A 17,370-nucleotide genomic window follows, 5' to 3' on the forward strand; every position below is an offset into this window, starting at 1 on the left:
TTCAGGTTGGTATTTTCATATGAGTCCTATGCAGAAGCAGTTGAAATTTTTCAAATTTTAATAGCTTTGAAATGTGAAAGTTCATTCATTCATAAATTAGGAACATTTTAAATGAAATTCTTCATGAAAATTTTCAGTCAATTTTCAAATGGAAATTGATAGAGGTGGTTGATTTTGTTTGTGTTTCAATTTCAAAAATTGTTAACGTTTTTTAATTTCAAAAATGAAAAGGGGGGAACATTTGCAAATATTCCCCACCATCACCACTTTCCTGCCCTATGCTAGGAAAGAGGATAACAAACTCTCAGTACGAGAGGCGTGCATGGAATCAGGTGGTTCCTGTCTACAGCTTTCCTTTGTAGTTTTAGTTCAAAAATCTATTTAAAAGTAAACTGGTGCTGATTAAAGATTCTGATTAAACTGATGGATTGAGGATATTGATGGCACTTTCTCCATGTGTCCATTCAACACGTACATCATGGCCCCATGGAGAAGGCTTCTACTTATCTATTGCTCAAGTAAAATATGGCACCAGAGCCCAAATGCCCTTAAAATCAGGCTACAAGGTCCATAGTATCTGGTCTCACAGGCTTTTTCTGGAATGGGAAGAATAACCAGAAGGGTGGCACTGGTGGGAGAGTTTTTGTTCTGAGTTTATTTTGGAGGGTCCTAGCTTATGGATTTTGATCTTAATTGTCACTGGGAAGACTTTATAGCCAAAAGACTGGGTGGGAACATTTTAATAAATGGAAAGAAATACAATAAATATAAATAGTCTCCCGGATTATCCACTCTGCATTGCTTTTCCCATTTCTGTCTTAGAGGTACAGGTTGAGATTTTCAAAGCCAACTAGGGGACTTGCCGCTCAATCACCTAACCGAGCTTGAAAATCCACAACCAGCTAGTTTTCATGGGACACTTAGCAGTGAAGCTCAGATTCTTTCACAGTGCAAAGCTGTTGGGGAGGAAGATGGTTCATGGAAGCTTGTTCAGATACTCCACCTTTGCTGTAGTAGTTTTTTCTGATAGTGTCCAAAGGTTTGTTTTGTTTTTCGTCCACCTGGAAATGCTTTACATGCTCCCCTGGCAGGCGGCTGGGCTCCCTCATGATCTTAACCTGCTCGGCTTTGAGCGCAATGGCCTGCTCCAGCAGCCCCAGGTTCCCTCTGGTCATCATGTCGTACATTTCAGACTCATCGGTCACGGTGGATTTCTGGGAGCGAGCATCGTCATCTTTGTCGTCGTCTGACCTGACCTCCACGATGACCGAGTACTCAGGTTTTGGGCTGAACCGCCCTTCACAGTGGGTTTTCTGGGAGTCCCGAGATGTCTGAGGAGTTTCTTCACAGATGACTTCAGGTGCCAGCTCCTCCTCTTCTTCCTCCTCCTCCTCCTCCTCCTCTTCTTCTTCCTCTTCCTCTTCTTCTTCCTCCTCCTCCTCCTCCTCCTCTTCCTCCTCGTCATCCTCCTCCTCTTCTGCTTCTGCTTGCATGGCCTTTTGCAACTTGCAGGACTCCTCACAGTTCATATTGTCCCGATGCTCTGGACACAATTCACTGCTACGTTCGCTAGTGACCTCAATGACTTCCTCCGCGTCCTCAGTTTGGATGATAATTTCCTTGTCACATTCCTCCTCGACCACCTCTTCTTCCGCCCCTTCATGGACCAGGTGCACAACATTAACAGGAGGCTTGGAGACCTGCAGTTCATTTTCAGGCATCTGTCCCTCTATTGCAAGGGTTTCTTCTGCTATTTGGCCTAGATTTAGGAGAGAATTGGCAATGATTTCTTGATAGCTGCTGTAATTGGCCTTGCTAGGGCCAGGTGTACTGGTAGCTGCATTTTGTCCATAGCGTGATGATTTTGCTGGGCTTCTTACTGCAAAAAGGAAGAAGGAAAAATGTTATAAGCTCATAAAGAGCTCTTTCTCTCCTTTCAGCTTAATTGAACCCCAAGTCTTGCTGTTACGCCCTGGGTGAAGCCTGATTTATTGCATTTAGTAATGGCAGGTATAAAAAGGGATTTCCATTTTTAACTTATTCCCACTGATAAGCTAACACCTTCAGAGATCTATTTCCTCCACTGAGCCATCAGAAACCATCAGCTACACATTTTTGCACATTGCCTGCACTAGCCCAAGGTGATGTTTTCATGGTAAAGAGCACCCCATTGGAGGCTGCTGCAAACTGCCTCAATAAACAGGGGTCCATGATACACAAATACATTTAGAAGGAAAGAGATAAGGGACAAGGCTAAGGTCCCAGGGCCAAAACTCTGCCCAGGTTACGCACAGATACCTCCTCCCAAAGCCAATGAGACTGGCATGAATTTGGGCTTAGGGGTCTTACTCTGTGACCACTGAGCATAAGAACAGTCATCCTGGGTCAGATCAAAGGTCCATCTAGCCCAGTATCCTGTTTTCCGACAGTGGCCAATGCCAGGTGCCCCAGAGGGAATGAACAGAACAGGGAATCATCAAGTGATCCATCCCCTGTCACCCATTCCCAGCTTCTGGCAAACAGAGCCTAGGGACACCATCCCTGACCAGTCTGGCTAATAGTAATTGATGGATCTATCCTCCATGAACATATCTAGTTCTTTTTTGAACCCTGTTATGGTTTTGGTCTTCACAATATCCTCCAGCAATGAGTTCCACAGGTTGAAGACAACAGAAAAGCTCACAACCTGTCTCTGGATCAGGCTCCAAGACTCCAGAGTGCCTTTCCCATTGCTTTACCTATTAAGCCACACAGAGAAATGCTTTTATACTCTCCCTAGTTCCTTCCCCAGGAATCGTCACTGATGGGAAAGCTCTTATTTTTAAGATGTTGGAGACAGTCTGTGACCAGCATAGCCAGGAACAGCCCTTCTCAGATTAAACAGGGTTTTTCTGTTGTTCTTCCACTGAATATAATAATGGAAGAACCCATCCTATACATAATTTAGAGGCACTATAACTCTTCATTATTAACACTCACTGCCCTTTTTCCATCTGTAAAATAAGCTCTGCAATCAATAATGATAAAGCACCTTCCGCTGGCTCAGGGCTGGGGGTCTCCTCCTGTTCTATCGTCTCTGCCTCTTCCTCCTCCAAAGTCCCCTCTGATTCGTCAGTGACAGACTCCTCCTTCACCTCCGTCTCCTCGCTCCCATCGCTGTCCACGTTGTAGCCTTCGTCAAGGGCCAGCTTCAGGGGATGGGATTTTCTCTTTGACACCAGGTGCTCGGCCTCAGCATCCTGAAGTTTCCTCTTCTTTGCTAGAGGGCAGCTTTGTAAACTGGAGGGAAAGAGGACTCATTGCATGAAGGAGGCATGTCTGAGAAAGACCTCAGAAATGGATGCTTTATTCAATGAAGCAAGGGGTAAAAAAGTCCTTTAAGGACTGAAGAGAAACGGGTCAACTTTGGGCAGTGCATAGGCAGGGCCAGATCTTCAGCTGGTTTACATTGTCCTTGCTTTGTTGAGCAAGCTGAAGATCTGGCCTTCATTCTTATTCGCTCTTCTCTAAATAAACTCAAGTATGAATGGGCCATAGGGTGACCAGACAGCAAGAGTGAAAAATCGGGACAGGGGGTGGGGGGGTAATAGGAGCCTATATAAGACAAAGACCCCAAAATCGGGACTGTCCCTATAAAATCGGGACACCTGGTCACCCTAATGGGCCAGCTCCTGATCCCTATACTCAAGTTTTTGCTCAGAGATCACTGGGAGTTTGCCTGACCCAGTAAAAACATTTAGTCCTATCACATCTTACATCTAACATCACAATTCATGCTAGGTCCAGTTGTTTCTAGCCTGGACATTGTTGGATACTAAAGGCTGTTGGTTGCTTCTAGCTATAAAACTAGAACTGGTATTTAGGTCCAGCCATTGTGGCATATTTAACTCATGGGCACCAGGAGTCCAGATCTGCACAGTATAATGCACTGATGAAAAATCTGTTAGCAGAAGAATGGACTCCAAGGCAGGCAATAAAGTGTGATTTTCCCACCCCACTCCCCTTCACCATGCATGCAAGTCGCAAGCAGACCAAGTCCTCAGCCTGAAGACATCTCAGCAGAATTAATAAACTCATTGTATAGCGACACAGCCTCCTCTTTTCTGCGTCGACCATGAGTTTGGGGAAGCTCGTTTAGGACCCAATCCAACTCCCATTGTAGTCAATGGATCTGGATCAGGGTCAGTTTGTCTTGATTCTTACATCTCTCTACCACTGGCATTCAGGTTCCTTAGACTGGAAATCCTCCGGACCAAATCTTACCTTCTGTGTCTTGCATACTTTCCACGGATGTGTCCTGAGCCATTACATCCTGGGGTAGGGCAGCTTGTGGGGGAAACAACCAAGCAACAAGAACAATGATGACTTGGAGAATGCGTTTTAATTAAAGTATATAAACTGTGGAGAGTTAAAAAGAATCTGTGCAGAAGGAACAAAAACTGCAAAAGGGAAGATAATTTCCTTTAAATAGTTCATTTCATCCCTTTGAATTCCAAGCAAGGAGGGCAGGATGGCGGCTTTGCAGTTTGCTAAAAATTAATGAAATGAGTCACCCCATTTAATTAAATGAACGGTTCATTATAGTTTTATGAGTATGTTTAATTAAAGATTTGCATGTGTAAAAGCAAGCCTTTAAAGCCCAGACAACTACCGTACCCTGCCTCCTACTGCCACTGTTTAGTTTTCTCTCTCTCTCTTTTTTTTTTAACTAGTGCACAAAATAAATCATGTTTTTTTAAATTTCATTTTATGGCTTGTCAGACAAGCATTGTTTGAGGATGCTAGGAATGGGAGACCTGTTGAGAAGGCCAGGTTGAAGAATGGACATGGGGAGCCAGGCCTTTGGTGTCAGGAGTCAGAGCATGTTGGACAAAATTCACTAGCTCCCCTGCCCTGGCTTCTGCTCAGCTGAAGCGACAGCCTCAGCGCAGAGGGCTCCAGAAACCCTAGGCACTGTGTGTGCCCTCTAAAGCCCTGAGCACAGACTGAAGTGGTGCATGCTGCTTTGCCCTGCTCCTCTGCACAGGTAAATGTCACCCCTACAGACAGACCAGTCTCAGGAATTATAGGGGCTCCAGCGGCTGAAAAGCAGCTTCTGCCAGTTCGCCTGGCGGATGTAAATTAGGCTTTGGCTGTTGCCATAGGCTGCAAAGCCAGGGGGGCCACCCGGGACGTGGCTTGACCACTTTTGGACTGGGGTGGCTGGTTTCTCAACCCTCTTGCCAGTTGCCGGTCACGAGATGCAATTTGCCGGGTGGGGGGCTGGCTGGGTGCACATGCAGCCGCACACACAGTGATCTCGTAACTAGCGTCCGTGCACCATGCGGCGGGGAGTGGGGCTGCGGCCAGCACCCAGGTCCTGCTCTGCATGGGCAGCGTGGCCTGTGCCAGGCCCCTGCTGGCTGCTGGAACTGCAGCAACTCTTCAGGATCCTCCCTCCCCTCCTCCCCCGCGGGTGACCCTATGAACTAGCCCAGCTGAGCCAGGCAGTGCTGAGGTTGGTAGGGTTAACGCCTGGCCACGGTCCAGACGGAAGCTGATGTGGTGCCACGCTTTGCTGACCAGAATTCAGGGCAGGGAGCCCTAGAGAACAGCAGTGCTGCCCTGTTTGTTTTGTGGTTGGGAGCTTGCAGACTGGAAGGAAAGCTGAAGCCAGAGACTCAAACATCTGAACTCCCAGCGAGGCCCGAGACCTATCTCGTCCTAAACCCTCCTGGTCCTGCTCCGTGTCCTTGTAACACTGGCTGCCTTTTGCAATAAGCTGACCTGTGACCTGCTTTATATCTGAGCTGATGATTCTGCTTTAACTCACACGATCAACTCAGAGGCTGTACCGCGTTCTCTTTAGTCTCCTAGCCTTTGTACGGTGCATACGCTCAACCCAAACTGCCCCTTTCACGGGGTTCCTCAGATGAGTGGAAGTGGCAGCTCAGAGGATTCTTCCAAGTGACATGCTCGAGATCATACATAAGAAGATCTCTCCAGGCTAATGTGCATAATTGGAAGAGGGTCCCCTTCCCTTTTACTGATGATCTTAAAGTCTATTTAATTTTAATTGCCTTCAGTCATGACAGAGATTGCTCTGTTCTGAACAGCCCCAGACACGCTCTAAGTGACTGCGCACAGAGACACGGAGCAGTGGTTGTGCTAGCAATGACTTGCCTGAAAAAATAAAAAGGCTTATTTAGTGTGGAACAAGAACAGCTCTGATGAAGATGTTATGGGCATTTCTAAACTTGGCTAAATCAGTTAAGGTTGATTCCCTTTTTTAAGGCAGTAAATTACAGCCTGTGGTTAAAAAAAAAAAGAGAATAGCCCAGAGGCTCTGAGCCGAATGTATCTAAAGTGACTAGTGATTTTAGGAGGCCCATTTTTTGGTGCCTCGCTTTAGACAACTTCCCAGGTGTCCAACATTCAGAGGGTGGGCGCTCAGTGCTTTCTGGAACGCCAGGTCATTTTATCTCAGTCTAGGACTTTCATTTGTGAAATCCTTAGAGATGGAAATTTCTTACATCTTGGCAGGGGTCACGAGTGGCAAAGGGCTCCGTGGTTTGTTAATGGTTCCCCCTTCTTTGCAACATTCACCAATTTCTCTCTTTCTCTCTCTCTTTCTCAACAGCTTTAATACTTTTACAAAAGCCTTCTTATTGTCATGCAGATGACGCCTCGCTTCCAATTAGTCGATTAATCGTCCAGTTAATCAGGCAATTAGGTGACAGCTGCAGAGATGGCTGCGTGGAGCACTCTGTGCTGCCCCTGAAATATGTCACCTGCTTCAATTACCACCTCCACTCAAGTATTCAGCAATAAAAGTTAGGGAAGTGTAATGCCCAGCATCCCCCATGCTAGTCTCTCAGGAGTCATAGCAGAACGTAGGAGCAGAAACGCTACGAAATTAGGACAGTTAAGGTCCAATTACTCTTTGACATGGAAAGCTTTCTAATAGAGGCCACTAGGAAATGCAGCCCCTGCCATTAGCACAGGCCCAGGTTAGTGAATCCTCCTCTTGCATAAGCACTTATGTCAGTTTTACAGAGATCTGAGAGATCCAGGAGCCTGTGATTTATAATAAAAAGCTTTGTAAGACTGCAAAGGTTTGCTCCAGTTTTTTCCTCTTGCTGTTGCTGGCATGCAAGCTACACCAAATGAACAACAGGACTGCCTGAACATCTCAGGTATCGGGCTATGGGATGGCCAGGCTGACAGGTCGGAGTGTGGGCATCAGATCTGTACCGATGGAAAATCTTATCCTCTACCCGTGGGGCTAAATAAATTTAAAATCCATCCTGTAAGGCAGGGGAGAGGATGGAAGGAGAGATAGAGACCAGGAACATGGACAGGGGAGGAGGAGCAAAGTGACGAGAGGGAAAGGGAACCAGTGAATGATCCAGGAATGGCAGCAGGGGGAGGACACCCGAGACAGAAGGGGAGGTTTGCTGTTAACCATTGTACATAACGATACTTTTTCAAGTGCCATTAGTTAAGGCTGCAGTTCCCTCTGGGGACTGGATCCTAGGCTGAGCTTGCCCTTGGTGCAGCCCAGAGAGAGGAGACCCCGAGCATTGTTTCACCTCCTCTGCTCCTGGGACTGGCTATGGGATGGAGTGGGGCAGTCACAGGGCTGCTCTAATTAACACCAGCTGGAACAGTCCCCGAGGGGCTTCCCTGCCAGCCAAAGATTGCTCCTTCTCATCCCTATCCGGCCGCCTCCCGCCCTCAGCCCAGCTTGCGTGGAGGGGGCAGTGAATGGGAAAAGCCAGATTCCCCGCCATGAAAGAAAGTGGGAATGGGGAAGTGCAGAGGGCAGTTCCCTCTCTTCTGCCTGGCGTGGGGAAGCCGTGTTCCCTTACAGCTCCCCTTACGCTGGGTCAATGAGAACTCTCCCCTCCTGTTTCAATCTGCTATAACTACCCTGCTGGGGTCCCTGTGCGCTCGGGGCTGGTGCAAAGGGGACTTACCCAGGGCCAAGGTCTGGCTACATGATGTACAAGGAACTGTAACACAGCTAAAATCCTGTTCATTTCTCTTCCCGATAGCCATAAAATGGGACCCGCCAAGTGGGAGGGGCAGAAGAAGAGGCTGCAGGAGGAGTTAGGGTTGGGCCTGGTAATAGATTTGCCCCATCTCATGCTTTCCACAGCTTTTCTTTCCCTATGGAATGCACCAGAATCCCTCCCCCTCCCCAAGTTATGGGGCTGAGAAGAAACATTTCTTACCTCACCTCCTGTCCTATGAGTTCCGTGGGCACTGAGCAGAGGAACAGGAAACAAAAGTGGAAAGAAACACAAAGTCGTGAGTAAAAACACAGATTCCTCTGCCACCGCTGAGCTAAGCCATCCTAGAACATAAAATAGGCAAGGCTACCTAGTAAACAGCAAAGCATAAACTCTCTGCAGCCCTCAGCCTGCTAACACTTACACACATGCTAAACTTTAAGCATGTTACAATTAGGCATGTCGTGTTTTCAGGGTAAGGGCCTACATCTCTATGTAGACACAAACACACACACACACTGAGCCAGATTCTTAGCTGCTTTAAACTAGTGTGGCCATATTGAAATCAATGGAGCGACATTGATTTAAACCAGCTCAGAATCTGGACCGCTATCGGTAAAGGAACTGACTGAGTTCTCTTGTGTCTCTTCAGTTTTTTGGCAGTTCATATGCATTTAAAATATTGCATTTTTCTAGTTTCTCATTTTAATCCCTTTTGTAATGATACCACAGGCTCTAGATCAGAGGTGGGCAAACTACGGGCCACATCCGGCCCGTGGGACTGTCCTGCCTGGCCCCTGAGCTCCCAGACAGGGATAGGGTGACCAGATGTCCTGATTTTATAGGGAGAGTCCCAATATTTGGGGCTTTTTCTTATATAGGCTCCTATTACTCCCCACCCCCGTCCTGATTTTTCACACTTGCTGTCTGGTCACCGTAGTCGGGGAGGCTATCCCACCCCCCTGCTGTCCCTCCTTCCCCCACAGGGGACAGGGAATGAGTGGGGGTTGGATAAATGTGGGAGTCTGGGGGGGACTGTCGGGGGCGGGACTGTGGATAGGGGTCAGAGTGGCAGTCAGGGGATGGAGAACAGGGCAGTTGGATAGGGGGTGGGGTCTTGGGGGGTGGTTAGGGGTGGGGAGTCCTGGGAGGCGGTTAGGGGACAAGGAGCAGGGGGGGATTGGATGAGTTGGGGGTTCTGAGGAGGGCAGCCAGGGGGCGGGAAATGGGAGGGGGCAGATGGGGGGGCAGGCTGTTTGGGGAGGCCCAGCCTTCCCTACCCTGCCCTCCATACAGTTTTGCAACCCCAACGTGGCCCTTGGGCCAAAAAGTTTGCCCACCCCGATCTAGATTTTTAGGGATGATTCTTCATTTCTGAATGATACAGATGGCATTACTGTATCTTTACTGAAAACCTGATGTCCAGCCAGGAATCCAAACAGCCAGGGAAAAAAAGAAGAAAAAAAATGCTATGTGGCACAGCGCAGGGTAGAAGGCATAACACAGCTGCTCAATTTGTTTGAGCTAATTGGGTTTCTGGGGGATGCAAATCTCAATGGAGTGACTCACAAACTTCAACAAACTGGAGGCCACAGTACGTAGCATGGTGTATCCAAGAAATTACCTTTTCACATAGGGAGACCTGGCTTTAAATGTGTTTAAGGCAGGTTTAAGGTGGGAAAATAAGCACAATCAGGCTGGTCTCATTATAATCCCTAATGAGCATTACATATCTTACAAAAACTACCACATAATGTGGCACCGTTCAGCACAACTGGCTGTATCTGATTTTTGAACGATGCAAATGCCTAGAAGGAGAATGATGTAGGTCAGCATGGAGTGAGGCACAATGGCCCAGCTGTGTGGATGAAGTTGCATAATACCTTCACACATCACCCTTCATTTTAACCAGTGCTATTAGTTCCTCACTTTCAGTGACCTTTGAAATGCATCAGATCCATACACACAGAAAAGAGAAAAAATAAATTCAGAGGTTGATCTGTAATCATTACACAGGCTACCAATGATCTGGATATGACTTTACACACTGCAATATAGATTACAGCACCTTCCTTCTTTGCGGGGAAGAGGCATCTAGAGGATGAAATATACAGTTTTTTTTGTAAAGCTGGAAAATAAATAGCAATCAAGCTTTAAATTAACAAGTCATTTGTCCTCAAGTCCCTGCCATGAGATGGCCTGTTTGCTTCTGCTGCATGTACAACCTCTGCCAGGCACTCTCAGATGTTCAACTTCAAAGCCTCTAGCAGAGCATACATGATGAAAGCCTCTGGAAGTGATCTGAAGCTATCACGATTCTTATAGAACTAAGCATGGAAGGGATTTTTTTTTTTGCAGGGGGGAGGAGGGAAGGTTAAATACTATGTGGGGTGTAAGTGTTTGTTGCTAGAGCTGTTTTTGTGAACAGATCTCCTGGGCTGGAGGGATGCAGGGAAGCAGTGTTTTAAAAACTTGAAAGAATGAGATTCTGGGTCTGAAAGGAGAGCCTGCTTGGAAAAACCGGAGCACATTAACCTCAGATTTAGCCAACGTATGTAATTCCACACAGGAGGAGAATAAATGGCTCACCTCTGATAGACTTTGATCGTGTGCGTGCTCTCTTATCATCATTTTCTAAACTCATCTGGAATCAAACAGCGACAAAATTAGCATTTAAAAAAAAAAAGTCTCAGTCACATAGGATGTATTGGAAACAGTTACCCAATATAAATGCCTGGAGCTGGGGAGGCTGAAATGGCTTTTTGAGAAAGACACTGATTGTATTACTTTTAAAATTAAGGCCAGACTAACTTTGCTGGGTTGACTCTAAGGGGAGGAGCCCTGATTTGTCTTTTCCCTATAATATGAAGACTTCACCCAATAGGAACGTAGCATTTCTCTTGCTCTATGGACCAAATGGCTGAAAATATGGCCTTATTGAAGTCAGTGGGAATTTTGCCATTGATTTTGATGGGTCCAGAATTTCACCCAAAGTATTTCTGTATGGTCAGCTTGTGATACACTGATGATCATCAAATAGTATTTTAAACCACAAATGATCTCACTGAAGTCAATAGGACTTCTAAGATAGGTGCTGCTCAGTGGGAGAATGGATATGATATTCTGCCTCACCAAGTAAATAGCTGGCTTTGTTTTGCAGACATTGCTTTTTAGGGGTTGAGCACCTGCTGGTGCAAAATGGCATTGTTCCACTGACTTCCTTGAACCAGCTGAGTGTTTGCCCCTTCAAGTATAAAACAACTTGCATGTTTTCATCCTGGGGGGGAGGTGGGGAAAAGGACTTTATAAGGACATCATTTTGGAGCCAGACCCTGCAAAGTTTTACTCCTGTGAGCAATGATTTTCCATAGATGTTATTGGAAGCTGCTCCCATGAGCAAAGATTACTCATCTGAGCCAGGCTTGTCAAGATGCGGCGTTTGTTTTGTGCAAAGGGGCCCAAGCCTGCAAGGTACTCAGCACCTCAGGAATCATTGAAGGCAGCGAGAGTGGAAGGTGATGCCACATCACAGGATGAGGCCCTAAATCTGTATTCAAAAAACCTACCAACTTCTTTTCCCAGCTGTATGCATGAAGGAAAATAGCTACAGCCTTGAAGGACCAAATGAACTTCAGCATGACCAGATGAACTTTAGAATGGAGTAAAATCATAATGGGTGAAATTCTCCCGTCTGCCCAAGCCCAGCTCCAGGTCTGTGCACCCTGGAAGTATCATTAAACCCCATTTTAAGGGTTTTAATGAGACTTAAGAGGTGAAGAGGGCTTGTGTTGGTCCTCTGCACAGGGGAAATGTTACCCAGAGGTCTTCAAAACTCCATCTAGTGCTGTAATCACTGGACTAAGGTACAAAGACATTTTCCCTGCACAAACAACCATCATGTTGTATTAACAGACATGGTAACTAGGGGATATCAGAACCTTTCCCCCAAACTCAAATCAACCCTTTTATGAATGGCAAGAAATTCAGTTAACTTCAGAAAAATGTAATACATTCTAAGGACAGAAGGGACTAGGGTGACCATCTCTTCTGACCTCCTGGATGCCTGAGCTTGGAAGGATTGGATTTTTATTGGTAAACATTGATTTAATCATACACAATGACAAAATATTTCCTATTGATGATCATTGAAATTCACTGATAGGCAAAGTAAGAAAAATGCTGCTTGAGAACTTGGAGTTTGATTTCAAGATATTTACTTTGTATATTTTCACACGTCTTGTTGACAACTTGTGTTTTAATGGTTATAAAGCTTTAACTTTTGGAATCTCAGTGTCTACTGTCATTGAATAATTAGTGTCAGACCCACCTAGTGTCTGATCTCCCATAACTTCCCACAACAGTGAAAATTTGAATCAATAAAAATAGAAAAAAAAATCCTGATGCCCCATTATTTTGCCCAACTCGGAACATTTATATTGATCAAAATTAAAAAAGAGCCTTAAAAGTAAACAAATATCAATATTATCCATCAAAATGATACAAAAATAAAAACCAAATTCTGCCAAGCCTATGTATCCTGCCGGCCATAGGACTTCCCTGAATTAATTCCTCTCTGTACTTGGAAAAACATTTGCACACACATACACCTTTGTGCTTCCTGCTTTCACGTCCCCCAGGATTGTTGGCACACCTGCAAAGAGGGCTGTACTGCACTACCCCAAGCCCGACGTGAACCAGTCTCTCCTGGGAATATTGCGAGCCAACCCATTCCCGAGAGATTTACAGACTAGGGGCTCAATCCTGCAAGCCTACATGCTTACCTTTACCCACATGGAGCAGTCCCATTGACTTCAGTAGGCCCAGGCTTGGAGACAAGGCTATGCCTTGACTGAAAAACGTGTGCTTTTCCAGAGAGACAGCTAAGTTGGTGTGAAACCCTAATGGAGACAGGGCACCATAGTTTTTACCTGTATGTAGCCAGCTGAGGTCAATCCCGAGTTGGGTAGGGTGTAGATAGGGTGAAGAGATAGCAAGTGTGAAAAATTGGGACACTGTTTTTCAGGAGGGGGAAGGAATAATTGCCTATAGAAGACAAAGCCCCTAATATTGGGATGGTCCTGATAATATCGGGATATCTGTTCACCCTTAACATGGAGGTTAAGTCCATTAATGGCTATTAGCCAGGATGGGTAAGGAATGGTGTCCCTAGCCTCTGTTTCTCAGAGGGTGGAGATGGATGGCAAGAGAGAGATCACTTGATCATTACCTGTTAGGTCCACTCCCTCTGGAGCACCTGGCATTGGCCACTGTCGGCAGACAGGATACTGGGCTGGAAGGACCTTTGGTCTGACCCAGTATGGCCATTCTTATGTTATGTTCTTATGTTCACCCTAGCTGTAGGGTTGACCTCACCTAACTACATTGATATAATAACTATTTGTGCCTTGTTTCCACAAGGATTTTACATGGCATTAGCTGTCTTGATGCAAAGCGGTACCCATTGTTTGGCGGTGAAGACTAAGCCTCAGTGAGTTTTGGATGAGGTTCTGATTAGCATCAAACTTTTAGAACTTTATCTGAATGCAACCTCCACATTTCTGGCATTTCATGCCCTCTCTGGGTCATGTGGCCATTCCACCACTGCATCAGACATAGCGGGAAAAAATGTCTGGAAAAAAAAATCAGCAAGGTGCCATGCAACTCTTTCTATGTGCTTTTTAGGAGTATTATTTAACATGTATGTGTCAACATTTTATTAGGTCACTGGGATCTGCACAGGCATTTTTATTATTATTTAACATTTATATTGGTGTAGCGCCTAGAAGTCTCCACCAGGTCAGTGCCCTATTGTGCAAGGTGCTGTACAAACATCCAGTAAAATGACAGCCTGTACCCCTAATAGCTTACATGCTACAAGATGAGAGATACCAGGTGGATAAGACTAAAAAGTACGGCGGAAGACTGGTAACAAATGCAAGGGGATGTTTTCGCACAGCCCAGCTGTGGGTGCAGTTCTCAGCCAATCAGTAGCAGTTATAATAATAACTCCTATCTCTTTTAACACTTTCCATCAGTAGATCTCAAAGGAGGTAAGTCATTATCCCATTACCCAAATGGGGAAACTGAGGCACTGAGAGATGAAGTGACTTGCCTCAGGTCATCCACCAGGCCAATGGCAGAGCCAGAAATAAAACCTAGGTCTTCTGATGCCCAATCCAATTCACTGTCCACTAGGCTGCACTGTCTCACCTGTAATAGCAACTCGCCATCTGCCCGGCTTCTAGCAGATGGCAGTTTTCTGTGGGCATTGCAACAGAAGTGAGTTTTGAGGAGGGTTTTGAAGGCGGGCAAGACAGTGGCTGTATTTTGACTTGGAGCTTTCTCTTACCCACAAGGGGCCTTCTGGGAGACAGCACAGAGATGCTTGGGGGAGAAGCAGATGATCAAGGCTGGTATTGTTGGCAGGCTGCAAGCAGGGGGCGAGGGAGCAATAAGATATAGGACAGATAGCTTATTTGTCTAAAACCACAAGCTCTGGAGATTGCTCGGTGCAGCCTTGAATGAATTCCCTCTATTATGAAACGACGATAAAAGTGGCAGCTGCACTTTTGTAGAGCGTTAGTGTATATAAACATCGCCATCTACTGGCATGAGAGCACAGGGCATGTTGTATTGTTCATATGTCTTTATAGTCAATAAAGTTGTTGTCGTGCACGATGAATAGCATCTTCTGTGTAGCTTTTCCCTTGGTGCACTTCACAGCAACCCTCTCCCTTCACTCAGAGAAATTTTACACAGATGGAAGGAGGCATCCAGATGACCTCTAGATTGTGGACATCAAACATTATGCTCAGTAGGGAATGACAACATGAATAAATAATACTTGGGACTTCAAAGTGCTCAACATTAATTAATTAAGCATCACAACAAACCGTGAAGTAGTGAAAGCTGCCATGCAGCCACCTCTGGGGTGCAACGGGGCATCTGTTGAACAGTCAGCACCATGCAACAGCTTAGGCAGGATGAGGAGAAATAATTATTTATATTACAGCGGCACCTGCAGTCCCCAGCGCCCTCTCGCAAGCAATCTCAATAGGCAGAGTATAACAAGAGGAGTTAGAAACTAAAAGAATAGGAATAGGCTCTTATGAAACACACCAATGGATCTTAAAAAACTTTCAAAAGCATGCAGGGCATCAGTTTTACATCTCATCCTAAAGATGGTCAAAGAGATGTATGAAGTTAGAAACTTCTGTATATCGGCAGGATTGTGCCCTGTTCCAATCTAGATATATAAAGAAGTAACCAGGAGCAAGATCCCCCCCACACACATCAGTTTGGAACCTAATCTTCTATTAACTCCATGTAGAGGCAATGGTCTGTTCTCATGGACTCAAGCGGAGCAGGAACCAAGCAAGTTTTTTTTTAATATGGATGTAAGTGTTTATGATGAGGTACAGTGGATTCCTGATTAGGACTGCCGGACTTCCCTTTCCACTGAGCTGTCAATCTGTCTCCTGACACAGGCATTAGAGTGGAATTACTCTGCTTCTGTTGCAATGCCTTGACTCCTGATTACCTGAACTCCTGGCTAGCCAAACATATTTAACGTTATCAAAGTGGTGCAGAGAATTGGGATTCTAGTGTCCCTTTAAAACGGTTGCATGGAGGAGGAGGGAGAAGATAATACATTTCCATCCCCATGATTATCATACATGTCTGGTTTAGAGAGAGAACAAGAACATTCAAACCCGATTTGTCCTAATAAAGGTGAATTACCTTCTGCACAGAATGTCCCTGACTAAGTGTTCTCATCTCAACAAAGTCCTGCTGGCCATCATGTGATGAGCTTCTGCAATGTAACAAAATGAAGTGGCTCGAAAAACTAAAACCACCATTTAAACAGCGGGTGTGTGGAATCCCAGCATTGGTTAAATACATTCAAAAGGAGAAGGAAGGGAACAGAACTGGAAAGTGCAGCTGGAGCATGCACTGTAATGAGCAGTATGGTGCACTGTAATGAGCTGTTGCTCTGCTGGCATAGTGTATAATGAAAACAAAGCATGCTGGCTCCTCATTGGAATAAAGCCCAGCACAAGAGCCAGCTATTGACCACGTGATCTGTTCTTCAATGAGGAGCAGGAGAGGCTGTATTTAAATGTGTGACTCAAAATGCCTCCTCTAATTCTACTTAAATTCTTGAACGTATCCTTTCAAAAAATGTGTGTGTGTGTGTTTCTTTACTGTAAGAACTGAACTGGCAGAAAGTGCAATTTGCACCTGTATTTTTCATACTAAGGTGTTTATTTTAGTTTCTAAAAGCCAGGAGATGACAAAGCCCCCTGAGGTGTCACCTCTGAAGAAAATGCCTCAAATCAGCAAGATGAAATTTCCCCGCGTAGCCCTCCCTTCCGCCCCCTGGTAATGCAGCACTAGCATCCAGTGATTTATGTCATTTGTGAGGGGGGCTGGAAAATATCAAAACCTGGAGTAATTTATGCATCCTGTCAGCTATAGTCTTGTGGTGCCGGAGCGTTATTCTCTACGTTTATTACAACCTTCCCAATAACCCAGAAGACAATTACTATAATTTCTATTTTTAAAGCCCTGGTTCCCCATGGACCAATGGCTCACATTTAAGTGTGGAGAGGAGCAGGTGTCAACAGGACTTCATTACATTTATGAGCCTTTCAAATGTGCTGTGCTCTGAGCTAGCTCGCTAATGCCTTCCGATGCATGCTGTACAATAGAACTAATATGTTTGATTGCTAGGCGGCTATGTTCAGCTGAAATGAAATCTAGAGCTTTTTTTTTTTTTTTGTCAGTTTTCCCAGAGAAATTGGCAAGCATTCTGCTGGGGCCTTGGCAATTTGGATTTCCTGCAGATAAATTATTCAAAAAGCAGAGAATAGAGAGGGCTGCAGAAAGCGTAATGGGCGCTGCTTGCAAACTGCTAACTCCTACTGATGGAGCTAACAGCTGTGGTATTCCTTTTTCCAGAGCACCTTGCCATTTGCAATGTAGCGACTTTTTTTTTTTAAAAAAAGGACAACAGGAAGCACTTCTTCGCTCTGGTGTGAAGAGCTTCAATTTAAAGGGACTGAAATACAGAGGGACAAAAATTCAGGTCTTAATCCTGCTCTTTTGGGGAAGGTAGACTGGAAAGTGAGCCTGGAGCTTAGATAGCTTGTTCATAACTAGTGCCCAGAAATTGGTACCCTCATACACAGTGTATGCAACGTACTTATGCTCCTAATCACTCAGAAAGCCAGTCACCAATTAACCCATTCTTGTTAGCAAACTCAGAAGATAGGCCGTGGATTAAGTCACCATGGAGACTGAACTACCGACTCTCTCTTTGAGATGGAAGGAGTATGCACTGCGGCCCATATTTTCAAACAACCTTTTGCATAAA

General features: G+C 45.4%; 1 protein-coding gene across 7 annotated transcripts in view; it reads right to left on the reverse strand.

Annotated features, from left to right (window-relative positions):
* Window positions 1-17,370, reverse strand: part of MYT1 (myelin transcription factor 1) — a 112,295-nt gene that overhangs the window by 44,548 nt on the left and 50,377 nt on the right. For all 7 annotated transcript variants that reach the window (XM_039499251.1, XM_039499247.1, XM_039499250.1 and 4 more), the window contains exons 3-7: window positions 10,584-10,638; window positions 8,217-8,247; window positions 4,264-4,326; window positions 3,032-3,279; window positions 1,004-1,879 (exon numbers count right to left, since the gene is read on the reverse strand). In XM_039499251.1, coding sequence (XP_039355185.1) covers window positions 1,004-1,879; window positions 3,032-3,279; window positions 4,264-4,326; window positions 8,217-8,247; window positions 10,584-10,638 — 1,273 coding nt within the window. The remainder of the gene's footprint in view (window positions 1-1,003; window positions 1,880-3,031; window positions 3,280-4,263; window positions 4,327-8,216; window positions 8,248-10,583; window positions 10,639-17,370) is intronic.

The sequence above is a fragment of the Mauremys reevesii genome, linkage group 13 (genome assembly GCF_016161935.1).
Source record: "Mauremys reevesii isolate NIE-2019 linkage group 13, ASM1616193v1, whole genome shotgun sequence".
NCBI lineage: Eukaryota > Metazoa > Chordata > Testudines > Geoemydidae > Mauremys > Mauremys reevesii.